General features: G+C 42.3%; 1 protein-coding gene across 5 annotated transcripts in view; it reads left to right on the top strand.

Moving 5' to 3' along the window:
- The window catches only part of SMOC1 (SPARC related modular calcium binding 1), a 134,431-nt gene that overhangs the window by 39,542 nt on the left and 76,842 nt on the right, over positions 1–18,047 (top strand). For all 5 annotated transcript variants that reach the window (XM_056347093.1, XM_056347094.1, XM_056347096.1 and 2 more), the window contains exons 2-3: positions 3,982–4,153; positions 12,250–12,362. In XM_056347093.1, the coding sequence (XP_056203068.1) occupies positions 3,982–4,153; positions 12,250–12,362 (285 nt within the window). The remainder of the gene's footprint in view (positions 1–3,981; positions 4,154–12,249; positions 12,363–18,047) is intronic.

The raw sequence follows: 18,047 nt of genomic DNA on the forward strand, positions 1-18,047 counted from the left end.
CTCTTCTTTCTAGATGAAGCTTGGACACCTGCCGGTGCTGCACATGTGTGCAGGGTTACTTTTTCCCTGAGTCCAGATCTGTTTGCACTGTGTGTCTATGTGTACAGCACCAAGCACTGCTCTGTGAGTGTTGATTCTGTTCTTTGCAAAGCCTGTTTGTGTGGGTGTCCTGAAGCTGTTAGGACATCAAGTTTTGATTTGGGCTTCAAAGGTCATGGTAGGACACTTGGTGTTAAAGGCAGAATACTTTATCTTGCTATTCTTTCTGTGAAGGGACCAGAGAATCATGCTGTTGCCTTGGCTGTGTCTGGGGAGGGTTGGTAGCCAGGCATCAGTGCATCCTGTGCGTGTTGCTTACAGCCCTCTGCTTGGCTCAGTGGTATTACCTGCAGTGACCAAAGTGAACTTTTGGAGCAGGGCTGTGCTCCTTGCCTGCTTGCTCGAAGTGGGAATGGACTAGGAGTGAGTAGCTCTTGAATTATAGTCCGAGCTATAGATCAATTAAAACGATCGATTAAAGTGCTCTCTCCATTGGCAGACACACATTTCAGCATTCATCTAGTATTTTGCTTCAAGTGGCTGAGGCTGCTTACAAAGGAGAGCAGTTGTGGTCTCAGACAGGCAAAATGCTAGAAAGAAAACTCTAAGCTGGGTAGGAGGGGATGGACGTTCAAAACAGCTAGTATGTTAAATGTCTGTGGGTGGTCTGTGTTGATCAGTTCTGTAGCATGAATGCTTACCAGCTAGAAACAGGACAAAGAACCACCATTTTTACTATCTGAAAGCTGGCAGGGCTGCTGAGCAAAGACAAGGGCTCCGAGCTACAGTGGCGCAAGTGTCCTGCTGTAAGGGGGTGTTTTTGAAGCCGTTCAGTAATATCTCTGGGAGATCCAGCCTTTCTGGCAGTGCTGTCTGATGACATGAGAAGAACCCTGATCAGACAGGTATGATCCTGGATCCTTCTGGAAATTAATGCAGACTTTTACAATTATAATCTAGCCAAACAAAACAAGCACCATCTTGTGCAAATACGTAAACCATAAACTTTTTGGCAAGGCAGGTGTGGCATCTTCAGTATCTGGAAAGCACCTAACATGCTGTGTGGGCTCCCTACTGTATTCCAAATTGTAAATGCTAAAAAAGCTTTGATTTGTTTTATTTATTTTTTTTATAATGTGGTTCTTGGCTTAATTTGGGTAGGCAAGAACTTCATAGACTGCATTGGGGTGCTCTGCATGTTTCCTCAGGCCCTCATAATTAATCAATGCTGAGCTGTTCCTCCCTATCCCTCTGGAGGAGGCACTAGAGAAAAGCTGTTCCATAGCTTGTTTGTCAGCTCTGAGAAGGACTGTCTAATCTTCAGAGATACCCTTTCTGGAAGGAGGGGTGTTCCTGGCCCACAAAGCCCTTCTGTACTGTGCTTTGGTACGGGCTGCAGAAGGCTTAGGTGAGATTTCATGATATAAGCTCAGTTTCCAATTAGTTTGTAATATGGTTTGCTGGGAACCAGTATTCAAGCTTTTTTTAGTGTACCTCTGGATAACTGATCTGCGGAACTCTGCTTCTGACACAAGGAATTTTCAAAACATTTCATGCCAGTAGCTCAGGCCCTCAAGCTTGTGATAAATGGCAGATGCATGCGTTCCTTCTAAACCAGAATGGCTTCTGTGTTTAACTGAATGCTTAATTGCTGTATCTGCACCATACTGTGCTATCAGGCAGCTCTGCTTTTCAAGCCTGTTTATACAGACAGCTGAAAAGCCGTGCAAGTCTTTCAGGGTCTCTGACATCACGCGCTGGGAGGAGGCTTCAGCATCTTCAGTCTGATGCTTTTTGCTGTATGTTTACAGTCACTGGTGATCTTTGCACCTCAGGGGCTACAGAAAGACATTACTGTAGCCAGAGCAGTTCCAAGCTCAGTTGTGATAGTCCTAGCCCTGACAAGAACTGGGTAAAAATCTGGTCCAGCTTTACAGTGTTTTTATAGTCTAGTCCAGGTCTCTATAAACCACTTAAATTTGCCTTCAGATTTAAATTTTCCTATTTCCCATTTGGAACAGGTGTTTCCAGGTTATAGAAAGTGTTGCAGAAAGGGAACAAAAACATTTTAAAACCTCTGTGCTGTTACAAATTTTGGCAAGTCTCTGACAGATGAGATTTTTTAAGTTTGCCCCACCAAAAGTAAAACAAGTGCAGACCTTGCTTACTTTTCCCCAGCTGTCATGTTTAAATAGGGTATTCAGTAACGTATGAGTCTTCAAAATATCCAGCAGTACAGAGCTAATATGTTTTTATATGAAAATATGTAACTTCTCAATTGTTTTTAATCTTATTTAATTGGGGAAAGAAAAGGGGTAAAGAATTTTATTTTAAATGTCAAAAAACAAATTTCAGAGATGCATGTTCTTGGAGTGGTTAAAAACCAACCCAAACTAGGCTTCAGGCAATGTTTTTTCAACAGCTTTAACCTCAAAGCACAGAGCAGACAGCTTTGTAGGCAACTGTAACAGCAAGGTGATTATGGCAATGACTCACACTTCCCTGTAAGGCATCCAGCTATCAACACACTTGGAGAGCCGTGGCTTTGTGCATGCAGGCAGGGTGTTAGTGCCACTTGCCAGCCAGCTCCGAACTGCCTGAGCTTATAACTGCTTTGACAGCGAGCTGGGATATTGGTGCATTAGAGAGTGGCTCTGGTTCCCCCAGGCTTGTGAGAGGCTGAAGAGATGGGAGCTTGGGAAAGGGAAGTGCAAGGCAGGTTTAACTTCCCATTGCTTTACTTAATCCTCATGGGACTTGTTTCAAGAGCCCTCTGAAATCTTCTGGGTTTGGGTAATTGTTAAAGGTCTGACTGACTACCCACCAAGTGGGGTAGCATGGGAAGTGAAAAGGGCTATCATGTCCTGCTGAAATTATGCCAATGGTTTTGGAATGAGGACTGGTAGCTGGGGTCTTCCTGAGGAGAGACCTGGGTGTCCCTGTAGGCAGCTCAGAGTACAGCTGAAGGTACAACAGTAAACTACTGCCAGATGTTAGGATTGCAGGGAACAAATGGACAGAAAATGGGGACTCATTCATATGCATTGTGGGTTTCCCATATTGAAAAGTTAAGGCAGAAACCAAGCTGTCTTCAGAGATGGGAAGCAGCAGTGATCATGGTACAGAGGAATTCTTCTGAGCGAGGAGTTGGGAATCTGGGGTTGTTCACTTTGAGTGACTGACAAGAAAGGAGTGCCACTTTTATGCACAACAGGCTGCATCCAAACTGAATGCTTGGGAAGAAGAGGTATTCAGAAAGACGTAAAATTCAAACTTCTGAAAGGAAATAGCTTTTCACATAGTGTGCAATTAGATTGTGGGATGTATGTAATGCAGTTGCCAGCTGGGCAAGATGTCATCAGTAAGGAACAAAATGTGGCTTTGGGAGTGTGCAGGTTTGCTATTGCAGGTGGTATCTGCAGATGATGTAATGCTTTAAAAAACCCAAATAACTAGTGATACAAAGCTGGCCACGTCCATGGTTCAGCTACCAAGGCCAATCTTGATAGGTTGGTTATTTGGGTTCCTCTGTCCTCAATAAGTTTCTTGCACTCTGATTAAAATAGTCTAGTACCAGATACTGTTTGCAGCACGGTGCTGGGCAAGCTGGGCTGTTGTGACTCAGTATTGCCCTTCCCGTGTGGGTTGTGTTTGGCTTTGCCTCACCTCTGAAAACATAAGATGTGCAGAGTGACTAATGTTTCCATTCTGTTAAAGAAAATGGAATGGCAAAGACCTTAAATTATTATTTTTTTTAAAGATGTACGTGTTTCATTTTAAGTTTCCTTCAGGCAAAATCAGCTTTGGTAAGCAGCTTAAACTGTATTATAGACCATATAGCTATTGTCATAAAACCAAAATACACCATGCTCTGTTTTGGGAAACTGAACAAAACCAATATTTTTTTTTTTCTCCTTCCCTCCTTTTTTTCACTTCCTTCAGTTTTTAATAAGTGACCGTGACAGAGACCCTCAGTGTAACCTGCATTGCTCCAGGTCCCAGTCCAAACCCCTCTGTGCCTCTGACGGCAGAACATATGAGTCAATGTGCGACTACCAGAGAGCCAAATGCCGGGAGTCAAGTCTGAGTGTGACACATCGTGGCCGGTGCAAAGGTAGGTGGATTTCAGATGCCTTTGAGGGGAGGAATGGGAGTCCTACCTCATAAGAAGCTTATGGATTCTTAGACCCTTGAGTTTAGTACCATGCTTTGTAAGTAGTTTGATTGAAATTGTGCATTCCTGTGAGCATGGGTATCAGAGTCTGAGTTTAGGTGGCAAGGGTAAAAACCAACTGAATTATCAGTGAAAGAAGGTAAAGGAGCCAGAGACATCACTGAAAAGGGGCTGAAATATGTGTCTGCAGATCAGGCGCTGGCCTCATGGAAACATAAAATAAAATCCTGGAAGAAGAGATCTTCCTTGCTACCTGTGCTAGTGAGGAACTGAGATACCTTTGAGTAATAGGAATGTGCAGTGAGGAAGAACGTGTGGTGCACATTGGTGTCTAGTGCCTTTTCAGACATACAGTCTTTCTGCGCTGAGCTAATTAAGAAGACAAAGCATGCAAGGCTTTTACATGGCCTCTTTTTTGCCTGTTTGCTGTTACACATCTACTTAAAAGTGAGCATATTGGTTCTGTCTCAATTCAGCTCTTCTTCAGCATAGTCTAAAGATGAGGTTGAAACTTTTTTAAGGAGTATTGGTGTCTTGTCACACAAATGGTTTGCTTTTGTAGTGAAGTGAAAAATCAAGTTGAGTGCATTTGCTGAGAGCACAAGTGACTCAGAGGGCAAATGGCACAGATGTTTTTAGCAATTGGTTAAAGTGACAGGAGAAACTCATTAAAATTGCTGTGGAAGGAGAAATGGGCATATGTTTAAGCCTGGCTTTTGTTTATGAAGGCTTTTTTACTATTATGAATATGTATCTTTGTCAGAATAACTTGTTCTAAAATGGAAATCCCTTTTCAATGTATTGACAGGCTTTATACTTTAGGTGAATTATGAGCATGACCTCTAATATTGCTTTCTTTTAAACAGTCTCTCATTGGGGAAAAAAGCTTACTTGTATGATTGATAATTTTTTTTTTTTCTCCTTCTTTTTTGTCTTACCACTGCTGGGTTGCTTTATGGCAACTTTTCTCAACTTTTCTCTCATAGCATAGAAAAAGGCCTTTGAGTCATGCTGATTTCTGAGTACTGGAAACCCAGAAACTTTCTTCCCAGGGCCAAAGAAGCAGTTGGACTGTTCTTGCATGTGATGCATTTTTGAGTATCACAATAAGAAGTGGTAGGGTGGGAGTCCCACTTTTGCTTTCATCACTTGAGCAGAGTGGCTTAGATAAGCAACTCCATGGCTGATGTTGCCATATAAACTGGCACTGTTCGGTTACTTAAAACATGGCATCTGAAATGTGGTACATCTGTATGTGGAAGTGTCTGTTTCTGGAATTGGAGAAAATACTGATCACTAGACTACACAGCCTGCTGTATGTCGTGATTGAAAAGAGTCCAAAGACGTTTTTATCTTAAGCACAGGTGAAGTATACCTTCCTTTCTGCTCTCAGACATAACTGAAACATTTAGCTGAAATTACTTGTGTTCTCCTTTCCTTTTTTCTTTTACCCTGTGGTCCTATATAGCACCTAATAACCTGGGAGAGGCTGACAACTACAAGTCTTGCTTTTAACCCACTAACACTCCCGTGAATCCCTGGGAAGTAGGAATATTCTTTTGACTATCACATTCAAATCTAACCTTGCTGGTAATTTCCATGTGTGCTGCTGTTGAAAGGTATTTTGTTTTTCTAGTGCATTAGAAATACTACCTCTAGTTGTGCATGAAGGCTAGTGTTCTTTGCAAATACAGACAGTTGTGAGACAGGTGTGCCTAACTACAGGTGGTGAGCCAGGTCTGTATCTTGTACTCACACAAACAAAAGTATCACCAGCAGTGTTTGGGTACCTTCTGTTGCGGTAGGGCACCAGTTTACCCTGAATAGCCTCCATTCCCTCTGTGTGACAGAGATCGTCTACAGGGGAACTCCCATAGAACTGGAAGGGATCCTGTGGGCCGTTGAGCCCAGTCACATGCAATTGTGGTAAATACTGTATCCAAGAACTTATCCTTATGAAATGGGCAATTTAAACTTGTGTTTCCTTCTCTGAGGGGGAAAAAAACCAGGTAACTGAAATAAGGAAAAAAAGGATATTGTGGACAGCAAGGCATAGTTCTTCCCCCCAAATTACCGTAGGTTTCCAATTTCATATGCTGATATCTTGTACTGTACTGTGCTTTTGCCAAGGCAAGCAGCATGGCTTCCATAGTGAGGACAGAACGTTTTTGATTCAGCTTAGCTCTCTGCTCTCTCTCAAGAAGCTAAGGACCTTTAAAGATGAAATCTTGCTAGCCTTTTGGGAACTATAACTCTTACTCAGCTCTTGTTCCTTGCTAGCTTCCTCACATGCTTTTAAATGAAATTCCTTTGGTGCTAAATTATCTGAACTCTCTCCGAACCCTTGCTCAGACATCACAAAGGGTTAAAAGTCAGGAGTAGCTTAAAATGATGAAACTATGGCATCCATGACAAATGGAGCCTCATTGATGAGATTCCAGGGAATAGTTCCAGATGGCATAGCTGTGCGTAAAACACATAGCTAAGCACTCCTACCTGGATCTTTTGTCAGCAGGCATCTTAAGATCTGATGTCCAACAAGAGTTCTGCCTCAAAACTTTGCAGGGATGAAGGACAAATAATTGTTAAATGACTCTTGGCAAGCTGTCAAGACTATGCAGTGACCGTTAGGGTGGATCGGATATCAGTGGCTTAAAGCCTGTTTAAGTTCTGTGTTAATTGGTTGGTTTCTAGGAACTTGTTTGGCCTATTTAATTAAAAAAAAAAAAGAGTGGGGGGATGGGAGTGCTCTACAAACTTCCCTTTAGGTTTATAATGGTTGGCTTTGAAAATCTACTGGTACAGAGTTTGTTCTTGGATCACAAGTCACCATGTAGAATAAACCTATCTGTAAGATACTGGTGGGAATTGTAACAGGAGTCTTCAGCTCATCTCCTGGGACACCTGGATGAACCCAACTTTTTGCTAATGTGCAGGAAAGGAAGGTCACCTTCTGACTAGTAATAAGTTGTTTGAAGGTAATATTTCTCCTCTACCTACTGTCTGGTTAAAAACAGAGGATGATATTTTGAAATAATTCTTTTTGGCTTTTTTTTAGTCCACTTGCTAGATCAGTTTTGTCTTAACTTTCACGTTCCTAGTCAAGTGAGAATAAAATGGGTCCCTCCTTGGCATCAATTAGTCAGTAAAATCTGAAATGACATTTTCATTCACTTAGAAAATTTAAGCATGTTTTTAGGTATGCTCCAAATAAGTTGGGGAACTCTGGAGTAGAAATGGTACATGGGTATCAGAAGGAGCAAAGCACGTCAGCATGAAAGAGAAGAAGCTGGAGAGTCCATGTGTAGGACTTGTCAAAAATGAAGCGGAAAACAGTGGGGAAAGTGAAGGATGATTGACACCCTGTGGGAGAGATGGGTATGTTTTTGTAGTTTGCTCAGGTTCCATTTTTGCCTGTTTTATGCGAAGACACAGATCATCAGCTGGAGTAAATGTGTATGGATCTGCTGACTTCTCTGTAGCTGGACTGCTTTGTGCCTGGAGGGGACCTGGCCTGTGTGTGAGACAGTTACCTAATGAAACTAGAAATAGCTCAAAAGCTGCTTGGATCAATTTTTGTCCTTTTAGCTTTTGGTAAAAACAAAGTAGAATTAAAATTAAATAGCTAGATTTTTGTGGTTGCATCGTAAAGATTTGCTGCTAGTGTAATATGGATGCCTTAGGTCTTTATACCCTGATGTTGTGTGCCATCAAAACTGCCTCTGCCTATTGAAGAGAGGATGCTGGAATTCTTGGGGCCTATTCAGGAGTGGATTGTGTATATTATGAAGGACATAGTGGTCTCATTTGAATAAGCTGTTCACGGATAAGATCAACTGTGATATTTAGCCAACCTCATTGCAAAATCTGAAATTATGTGCAATACATTCTGCAGATTAGGCCACAGATGTCAAAAACATCATTTGTAGTTCACAATCTCCTAAATGCCAGCTACCAGCCTGAGAACAAATTTTCTTTAAAAGGCAGCTTTTTAAGCTGCAGTAAATCTGTGCTAAGTTTGAAGATGTTTAATAATTTGGCTTTAAATACTTCTGCTTTTAAAAAACTCATTCTGTTCTGGTTTTTCACCTTATGTAAGGGAGGGGAGAAAGTCCTGTTTAGTCTGTCTGGACCATGAAACTGGAATGCATTAATGCCATTCTGTTTTATAAGCTTGGTGCTTGATACTCCAGTGAACATTTTTAAGAGGGAAAGAAAAATGCTGAAGTACTCAGGTAAGCAATCAAAATGCAGAATAGGATATATGAATCTACATCAAAGCATCAGGCTTTAGTAAAATTCGTAATGCATCTTATTTGGGGTGAGCTATTTGGCAGCTACTTTTTAACACTTGGCCCTTAATGTTTTACATTTTCTAATTAAGAAAGCAAAAATAGCAAGGTGAAGTCATTCCACTGAAATGACATGTTGATGCAAACGTTAAAAAAATACCAGCCTGTGGAGTGAGGAAGAGAAGGATTGACGGTCCTTTTAAAAATAGACTGATAAATGTTGATATTAAAGGCACTGTTTTTACTGGAACTGAACGGTGAAATGACAGACAAAAAAGATAGTGGTATACACATATCTCTCCAGCCAGTGTGGTATATAGATGGCTGTTCCAAGTCAAGGCTGTAAAAGGACTGGCATGACCTTTGGAAATCAATGAGGGAAGATGGGAGAAATGATCAGGGCTAAGTGTTCATGAACAGGAGGAAAAATTGTCTGTCTTCTCTGCACTTCAGCAGCAATTTGTGAAGACACACCACTTGAGCCAAGAGTTGAATTGCAAAAGAGGGTGCTGCAACAGCGATGAGCTCTTAAATGCTGCGGTGCATCAGTGTAGTCTACTGGGTGGTAGTAGAGAGTTCAGTCTCTAAAGGCCAGTTAAAATTGTCAGGGACACAGTCACCTTAAGAGTAACATGTTTACATTGTCTTCCCCTTATAGTAAGGGCTTGATTGTGTATGTGTTTGGTTGCTTATTAGACAAATTGGACAAAGATCAGAGTTAGTTTCCCTGCTGCCTGGGCTCCTAGTGTATTTGTACTACAGGAGATAACACAAAATGTTTGTTCCTACTGGCTCTGTAGTGAAGCATCTAGTTTTCAGTCATGTATGTGTGCCAGCACCAAAGTAGGTGATACGTGAAAATGCTTTACATGTCTGTTTTATGCTCAGGAGAGGAACCAGATATGCCTGCCTGCAGTCCTGTATCCTCAGGTGGAGAGACTAGAAAACACACTTTCATTTGTGAATCTGTGCTTTGATTGTTATGTGAGAAATTCATAGCGCTCCTGTTTTTTATGTTCCTTATACATGCAGATCTGCATAATCTGCTGATTTTTTTTCCTACTTAGTTGCCCCCTGTGAAGCTGAACTTGAAGGTGTTTTTAGTCAAACAGCTAGCTATAAAAGGTGCAGCCACGCCATCTGGTTTTGAAATGTCCTTTGTCATGGCAAGCAAGATTAGACTCAAGTTTGAACAGGAGATCTGCAGGTGATAGATGTTCCAGTTAACAACATTGCCAGTGCTTCCTTTTCAGCTGAAAGAACAAGCATGTGTTGGAAGGGTTAGTACTGCTGGCAGGATCTTCCTCCGTGGGGAGGTGTGCCAACAAAGTCTAATCATCTGGTCACTGTGGCAAGCAGAGGGAAAAGAGGAAATTCCAGCTTAGAGGTTATATCATGGCTAATTAGAAAAACAAATACTGCTTCTCAAAATTCAGTATAAATTTTATTCAAGTCTTTTCATTCTGTAACAGTCTTGTTCTTTATACAAGCTTATAACAGGTCTACCTGAGGTCAAAGCTCCATGTGCTAAAGGTGTGGTGCAAGCAACCCACAAACAAATGAAAGTGTGAAGATGAGTGCCATAGGATCAGAAGGGACACCAGGTCACAGGGAGGTGAGGTGACCAACCTGTAGTCACTCAGTGGGTCAGTGGCAGAGCTGATGTAGGCACTCTTGCTTTGTAACCCCATGCCTAAGCTTAGAGGCACCTGTGCTGAATACTATTGCTATGAATAATGACTTTTTCCAAAGATTTCCATAATTTCAGAAGACTTGTGGAATCCTTCTTGGGGAGTAATGTGGTATGTTTAAAATGTGTTGGCAAGCTGGCAACTTCCTATCTTGAGTCATCAGTTGTGTAAATACTCTGCTTGAAAGCTTTGGTCTGTGCCTTTTTATCATAACTATTCACAGCGTTGTCATTGACTTCTGCATCTATATATGCTTAGATGAAAATGGCTTCTGTCACTGTGCAATGTGAAGTCAGTTGACCTGAGAACCCAGACTGGCTTTCTAATTCAGTGCTGGTATTAGTGATTCTGTTGTTGAAGTTCATGTGACCTGTGAAGCAGATATGGGATCTTTAGTGGAATTTTTTTGTTACCCAGTGTTATTTTTGTGCCTGATATAATGTGGATTCAACCTTGATCACTCTCTACAGTGCTGCTGAAAGATTCTGATGACCAGGTTTTGCAGTTTCTGCACTGAAAATCTTTCCATCAGTGGATTCATGAGGAAAGGAAGAAGGTGCTAGTTCCTGTGTCAGAGTCCCATAGAAACAGATATTTGCCTTTTTTCTTCTAGGCTGAACAGAAGTACTGTTAGACATCATGTTTTTAAATGTAAGCACTGAGTCAACTTGTATCTCTGCAGGGCAGAACTCTCCTCTTAAGCCCAACACTGATGACTGATGGGTTTATCTGGGTCTACACTCTATAACAGTGAGCTGGACCTGGAAAGAGTTAGTCATGAGATCTTAACCCCTTCAAACTCTGCTCTGCTTGCAGAGCAGTGTTTTTTCTTGGCAGCAAAGTTAGTTACTGATATGAGAAAGTATAATGCACACGTGGCTGTGAGCGCTGGGACTAGAGTTAGAAGCTGGTGGGTGTGGGGTGTGGTGGGTTGACCTTGCCTGGATGCTGCGTGCCCACCAAGCCGCTCTATTATTCCCCTTAGCAGAAGGTGGGGGGTGGTGTGGGGAGGGGGTGGTTTGAGAAAAATAAAGATGAAAAAAAACCCACTTGTGGGTCAAAGTAAAGGCAGTTTAATGAAGCAGTAGCAAAAGTCATTTGCACAGAAGCGAAGGGGAAACAAAAGATGTTATTCTCTACTTCCCATCAGCAGGCGATGTTCGGCCGCTTCCTGGGAAGCAGGGCTTCAGTACGTGTAGCAGTTGCTCTGGAAGACAAATGTTGTAAATAACGAGTGCCGCCCCCTTCTTGCTCCTTTCTCTTAGCTTTTATATCTGAGCAGGTGTCATATGTTTATATGACCTGTTGGTCTGTTTGGGTCAGCTGTCCTGGCTCTGTCCCCTCCCAAGACCCTGCCCACCCCCAGCCTGCTGGTGATGGGGGGATGTTGGAGAGCCAGCCTTGGTGCTGTGCGAGCGCTGCTCAGCAGCAGCCAAACGCTGGTGTGTTAGCAGCACCCTTCTGGCTACCAGTACAAGCACAGCACTGGGAGGGCTGCTGTGGGGCTCAGCCAGAGCCAGTACGCTGGGTTTCAGGAACACACAGGCATATCTACCTTATCTGAACCACACAAAGGTGGAAGTTCAGATGGGTCACTGGTTATTTTAGCACCTTATTGGGAGAGTTGCTTAGAGAAGGAGCTTTGCTAGGGCCATCACTTCTTCCACACTGCTTACTTCTAGGCCTGAATTACTTGGGTTATGCTCAGCCATCCAGTTTCAGGCTGTTAATATTAACACAGACACAACTCCCTCTAGAAAGGCCTTTCACTGCATGGGCATTATGCTCCAGCATTTGTTAGAAGAAGCTTCCAGCGCCCATGGATGACCATAAAAAATATCGCCTGGGAAATGAGGCAGCTCTTCATTAACTGGCTCATAGTTTGATTGTCTAGGTGCATTTTTGACTTTGGGATCATGAGTGCTAACTCCATAGCTAATGTTAATGTTGTTTGGGGTTTTTTTCCTGCTGCAGCAGTGTGGTGCATCTGACGGCTTGTGAAGAGGCCAAATGGTGTTTGCAATCTAAGTAGGTTTTGCTTTTCTCCTTATAGATGCTGGCCAAAGTAAGTGTCGATTAGAGAGAACTCAAGCACTGGAACAGGCAAAGAAGCCCCAGGAAGCAGTCTTCATCCCAGAATGCAATGAGGATGGATCATTCACACAGGTAAAACTTCTGTTGTCTTCCTTCAGCCAGGCTGCCAGTGGCTGTGGGAGATTCACTGTTATGGCGTGAACCAAATGATGATAGCAGGATGGGTGCAGTCTCAGCTACTCAGGTGAAGGTCTTGAAAGCTGGGGACTTGTTTTAACCAACTGGAAGCTCTGATTTGATCACCATACCTTAAAAAACAAATACACATGTAATGACATCCACCTCCAGTGCAGCACAGAAACAAATGGCATCAACCTCTAGCACAGCACAGAAACAAAAACAAGTTTCAGGGGAGGTCAGTTTTTCCCTGAAGGTGACCTGCAAAGATAGCTGTGGCTCAGACAGAACAGGGTGGTCTAAGCTTCTTCAGCTGTTACCTGTGCTTCATCTATCCTAGCAAAAAAAGTGGTTTGTTGAGCCGTTTTCCTCTGTAGGGTACTTGTTAGTGACAGGCTTCTCTTTTCTGTTCTATGCCCTGTTGTGGTTTGGGGGGTCTGGCAGAGAGGTGGTGAAAGTGTTTTCCTTGAGGTTTTGATTCTTCACTGTTCCCTTGCTGGAACTAAATGCGTGCTTGTGCTGGTTTCATAATGCTGTTTCTTTTGAGAAGCAGTTCTCAGGCAGGGTAGCGGAGGAGGCTTATGGTTGTGTTGGCCTTTAGTATCTGTGAAAAATGAATAGTCAGGCCTGGTCCCTGAGCATCCTTCAGAAATAGTTGGACTAGGAGAGGTCCAAGAGAATTCCAGAGAAGTTGAAGTAGTTATGGCAAAAACAAAGCCCTCATGAAGGAGATTTTGAGAGGAAGAGTACTTTGCAGAGGCAGGTTAGAAATGAAGAGTGATACTTGGTTCTTTTACCACTAGTATATTGAGTAGTGTTCCAGTGCTAACTGAACTGGGTGTTAAAAATGGCTCATGTGCGGTTCCCTAACAGGTAGGAGGAGTATGCTGTCTGCTTAGTTTGGCTTGCATCTCAAAAGCTAAAATCCTGCAGCCCTGATGACATCTACTTTGTGAATTTAGGTAGATCACACAACTCTTTTTGCCTTAGCTTCCCTATGTCTAGCACTGCTCTAGAGATCTTGTGCCTCAGAGAAATTTTAGGATTCATTAGTTGTTTGCAAAGTCTTTTGAAGGTAATATTTTCCAAAATACAATCAATATTGGGTTCAAAAAGATGAGAAAGACAAAAAAGCCTTGGGGTTGGTTCAAACACTTCGTGATGCCTGGGGGAAGAGGAGAGGAAAGATTTTTTTTTTGTGATAACCCACCAAAAATTTTTATTCCCCGCCCCTCAACCTTACCCTCCCATTATCTGGTGTGTGGGAGTGTTTTTATTTTGTTTTTGTTTTTTAGTGGTGAAGTGGGAAAAGTTTATCCATCCTGCCAACTTTGCATACTTATTTGGAGCAGGCATCATCATATTTGTGTACAGTGTGGACCATCTTGGGAAGATGGTGGGGGTAAGAGAATGGCTGCAGTTTCTTGGAGTCAGACTACACTCTGAATTGTTGAAATTTGATTCTGTGTAGAGCTGCTTAGGTTATGTTGGCAGTAGAGGGAAATAATTACAAAATCTAGCACAGTGGGCCAACTAAGTGCTCCATGTTAAACCTTTATAGTTCAAGAAAAAAAGGGGAAGGAAAGCTGACTTTCCAATGTCTCTGTCATCTGTCCATCAGCCTCTTGGAGAGTGAAGTAGGAGGTGCAGGCAAAATTTTCATCCTAATAAGCTGGACTGAGTGCAGTTGACAAAGCTTTGTTTCAGACAGGTTTATTTGGAAGGTCTGTTCCTTTCCTGTCCTGGAACCCTGGCCACTGTGGGTTGCCAGTGGAGGGGCAACATGAAACTGCTTACAAAAATTGTGTGTTTTCAGCTGGCAGCCAAGTGGTATTTCACATTCTTCCTCTGTTCAGTCCTATCTGTGAACACTAAAATGCTTTTGTTTTACCTGGCATGATGAAGGAAGCTTCTGATCCCTTTGTAGCTGGAATTAAATGAAATTCGTATCATTCCTTGGATCGTAACAGTATCCCACGTTCCACATACCTCAGGAACCAGCTTCATCATTTATACTGCAGCATCTAAGGTCATTGTCCCTGCATAAGATGTGAATGAAAAACAATGTCAGAGGAAGCTAACTGGTTTCAGCCTGCATTTGAGACAAATATTTCCTTAGCTTCTGGCTCAAATCAGTTAAACTTTGGTTTTAGAAGGATGCATAAAAATTAGAATTTTGGTGAACAGTCTAAATAGGTTTTGCTTCCAGCAACTTATGAATAGATCTCATCTGGTGGAGATGGTTTGGATACTGCATCTCTTGTGCAGAGAATTGGCACCCCTAGGTTCTACTCTGTGTGGAAGCTGTGTAGACCAGTTCTTGAAGTCCCTGAGGCCTTGATGAAGTCAGCTCTGAACTGTTGTTAGTTTTTTCCGGTTCAGTGCCCAGACTGTTGCTCCATCGAACCTCCAAAATCTCAGTTGAGGAGTCCAGAACAGAGCAGCATCTCTCAATTTAAGTTTCTAGGAGAAATACCCGCCATGCTCTTCAGCCTTGAAGCCCCGTCCCAACAAGATGCACATGCTTCAGGGTATACCCTGTATGTAGAGTTGGCTAGGGGAATGTTTTTCAACAACTTTCTGCCTTCTGTGCAACTGTTATTGGAGGAATATTTTGAGTAGAAGAAAAATTCTGATCAGAGGGGAAACGAAGATGCATGCATATATTTAGAATGTCAAATGTCTTAATTGTTACAGTACTCACTGAAGATGTGGATGACTTGCTTTCAGGTCTTGAGCCGAGCCTCTTTTTTGTAGATGTGTACACAGTAGGTGTTCAGGCCCACATCATCCTTGCCATCAAACTTCAGAAGATCTAGGTTTTTGTCTAATTAATTGTTGGAAATACTTGAAAGTTTTGCAGGAGTGAAAAACAAACAGCACAGGTTTGGGAGCTGCATTTGGTAGTAGTAACTTTATGTTCACAAAACCTGTTTAGTCTTAACCGGATTGAACTGTTGCTTTTGTGGTTTATCATCATCCTCTTGATCAGAAACTAAATTGCAATCACTATGGGTAAACACTAACAGTAGCACTAACTGAAGTTGTTCCTCTGAAAGCCACCCAAGTCTGCCCTTTCCAGCTCCTGGAATTACATTCAGTATGAAACTGTGTAGATTTGGGGCTGGATCCACTGCAAATTGGATGGGGCTGTAGGGTGGTAAAAAGAACATAGCTACTCTGCTGTTTTGTGACTGGCAGTATGTGCTGCATGGGACAGTGGCTGCAGAGGGGAGACCATGCTTGCCTTATCTCCTCCTGCTTCCCTGCAGGGCTGCTGGCTCTGAGATCAGAATGTTAGATGTGGTAACAAGGGTGAAAGGGAGGAGGGCCTGAAGGCAAAGACCTTGATTTGGCTTGCATTTAAACTCCACATTAGAGAGACATCCTGTGTGTCTTAAGCACTTGTATAATATGCCTGTTTTTTCATTGTCTGTAAAATACAGACCAAAAAGAAGTGTCACTACCAATTCTGTTGTCTGGATGGCCAGTTTTCCTAGGCATGACTAGTTATAACGGGTTTTGAGTACTGCATGAAGAGGAGCAGGCACCTGTCAATTCACTGGTTTTCATAACTGTTTCTATGCACTGTGAGTGCTGCTTCCCGTAGTCTGGGAGTTTGTGTATAGCAAAGATCTTATCAAATCCCTTTTAAGCACTGCTTACACATCTAAAAATGTGGTATGGACTTGCAGCATGGAGGAGGTGGTGGTGCTGCAGGCATGATGGGATGACTGTAAATGGGGAAGGACCTGATGAATTACTCTGGAATTGTTATTTCTTTATATTTCAGTTTGTGTGGAATATTACTTCCTATAACAAAAGCTCTCTGCACTTAGCCCACAGTAATGTAAACATGCAGATAAAATTTGAGTTATTCACAACATAAGAATATGTGTTTGGTATGAGTAATTTGATTAATTGTATAAATCTGAGGTCATGTACTGTTGTGCAAAATTAAACATGACTAAAACCAGTTTCTGTTCCCAAGATTTGTGCTCTCCTTTTTTCTGTTATGCTGTATTTTGCATAAATGCCATTCCCTTTCCATGCTGCACTTAACCTGCTGTGATCTGTTCTTCATAAACAACAGGCTCTATTGGGTAATCTGTGCACTTTCTTTTGCTGCCTAGTGCCATTGGGCTTGTTGCCATGGGCTGAGAGACTTGCATTCTTCATAGTTTTCCCCCCAAGTAGCTTTTTAGAAAAGGTTGCTGAGGTTTTAAATGGGATCTGCTTCAGACAGATTAATATGAACATGAATAATGCTAACCCTGCTTTGGGGGTATAGTCTTGTGGGGCTTTTTGTGGTGTGTCTTGCTGTTTGCTGCCACCTTCCACTGTCTAGCTGTGGTTTCTTTTCCTTGTAAGTCTGCATACAAGTGGCTAAGAGCAAGTCTCCTTGGAGAGTTTCTTTTGAGTTTAGGGCTCTCACAACTGCAGCTGTTGGTGCAGTTACGATGCAGTGCTGAGATTTCTCTTAGAGCAAGTGCATCAGTGAAACCTGTTGTCTTATGATGGGATCAGTGAGTGGGCTGACTGTCAGAGCAGTTTGCCATTATCAGATAGCTTCCAGAGCACTCCTACATCTGGTAATACAAGTCTGTTTAGAAAAAGCAATCTGTATTACAGTCCGTAGCAATAGTTTTGTTCTGTGCTATGCTAATGCGTGTACAAAGTACTGCATTCTCCTAAGTCCTACAAACAGACCCCTTTCTAAAGATGTCGAGAACCCTCTCAGCATTCAGTGTGACTTTGTGATCCAAGTCTGTTCCTCTGTGTTGACTAGTGTAGCGTGATGCTGAGCAGAATTACAAACTCATTTCTTAATGCAGCATGGTGTTTGGGGCACTGTGTAGACATATCCCGCATTCCCTGGATGCTGTCTATTATTCCATTATTCAGTGTTTATGCTGTAGCAATACTAAGCTCTCAAGGATTTAACTTCTCCTTTCAGAAGAAAAGAACACAGTCTGTCTTGCTAGATTAAAGGAACTCTTTCTTAATAAAGAATCTGGGCTTTAATTAGTAGATGGTTCTAGCTTTTTCTGGTAAAAGACATTCCTTCTATAAAAGACTGTAGCTGGAGCTCTCTGTGACTATTGCTCTGCAGATTTGTCTGCTACTTATGTGCTTCTTTACTTCCTGCAACTCTTACTGTGTTTCTCATTTGTATATTGAGCTGAAGATACCCATGGATGGGTAAGGAGGTAGCAACTTTGGTTATATATGGCACTTCTTCAAAGAACCACCAGTCAAGAGAGCAAAGGAGCAAGTTCTTAAAGCAAGAGTGGATGTCCTTAAGGAAAGCAGCAATGTAAGGTCACTTTTAACTTTAAAGGATCATGTTCTGTGTCAGAAGCAGTGAGCCTCTCTTGAGGATCCCTCTCCTGAGCTAAAAGTGGTATCTCTGGCAGAGTGTTAGCAATGCCCTTGATGGTGGCTAAGATTTTTTTTTTTTTTTTCCTGCCAGAAATTATTTCTTTCCCTGGTTATATGAATAGTGAAATTCCTGTGGAGCAAGCATTTCTTGAACGGTGCATAGACTCAAGGGGGGTGGTTGCTGCATAAAGCCCTGGTGGGAATATTTGTCTACACAACATCATTTGGGAAGAATTAAATGTGAGCAGGGAGCAGAAA

Source organism: Falco biarmicus, chromosome 7 (genome assembly GCF_023638135.1).
Source record: "Falco biarmicus isolate bFalBia1 chromosome 7, bFalBia1.pri, whole genome shotgun sequence".
NCBI lineage: Eukaryota > Metazoa > Chordata > Aves > Falconiformes > Falconidae > Falco > Falco biarmicus.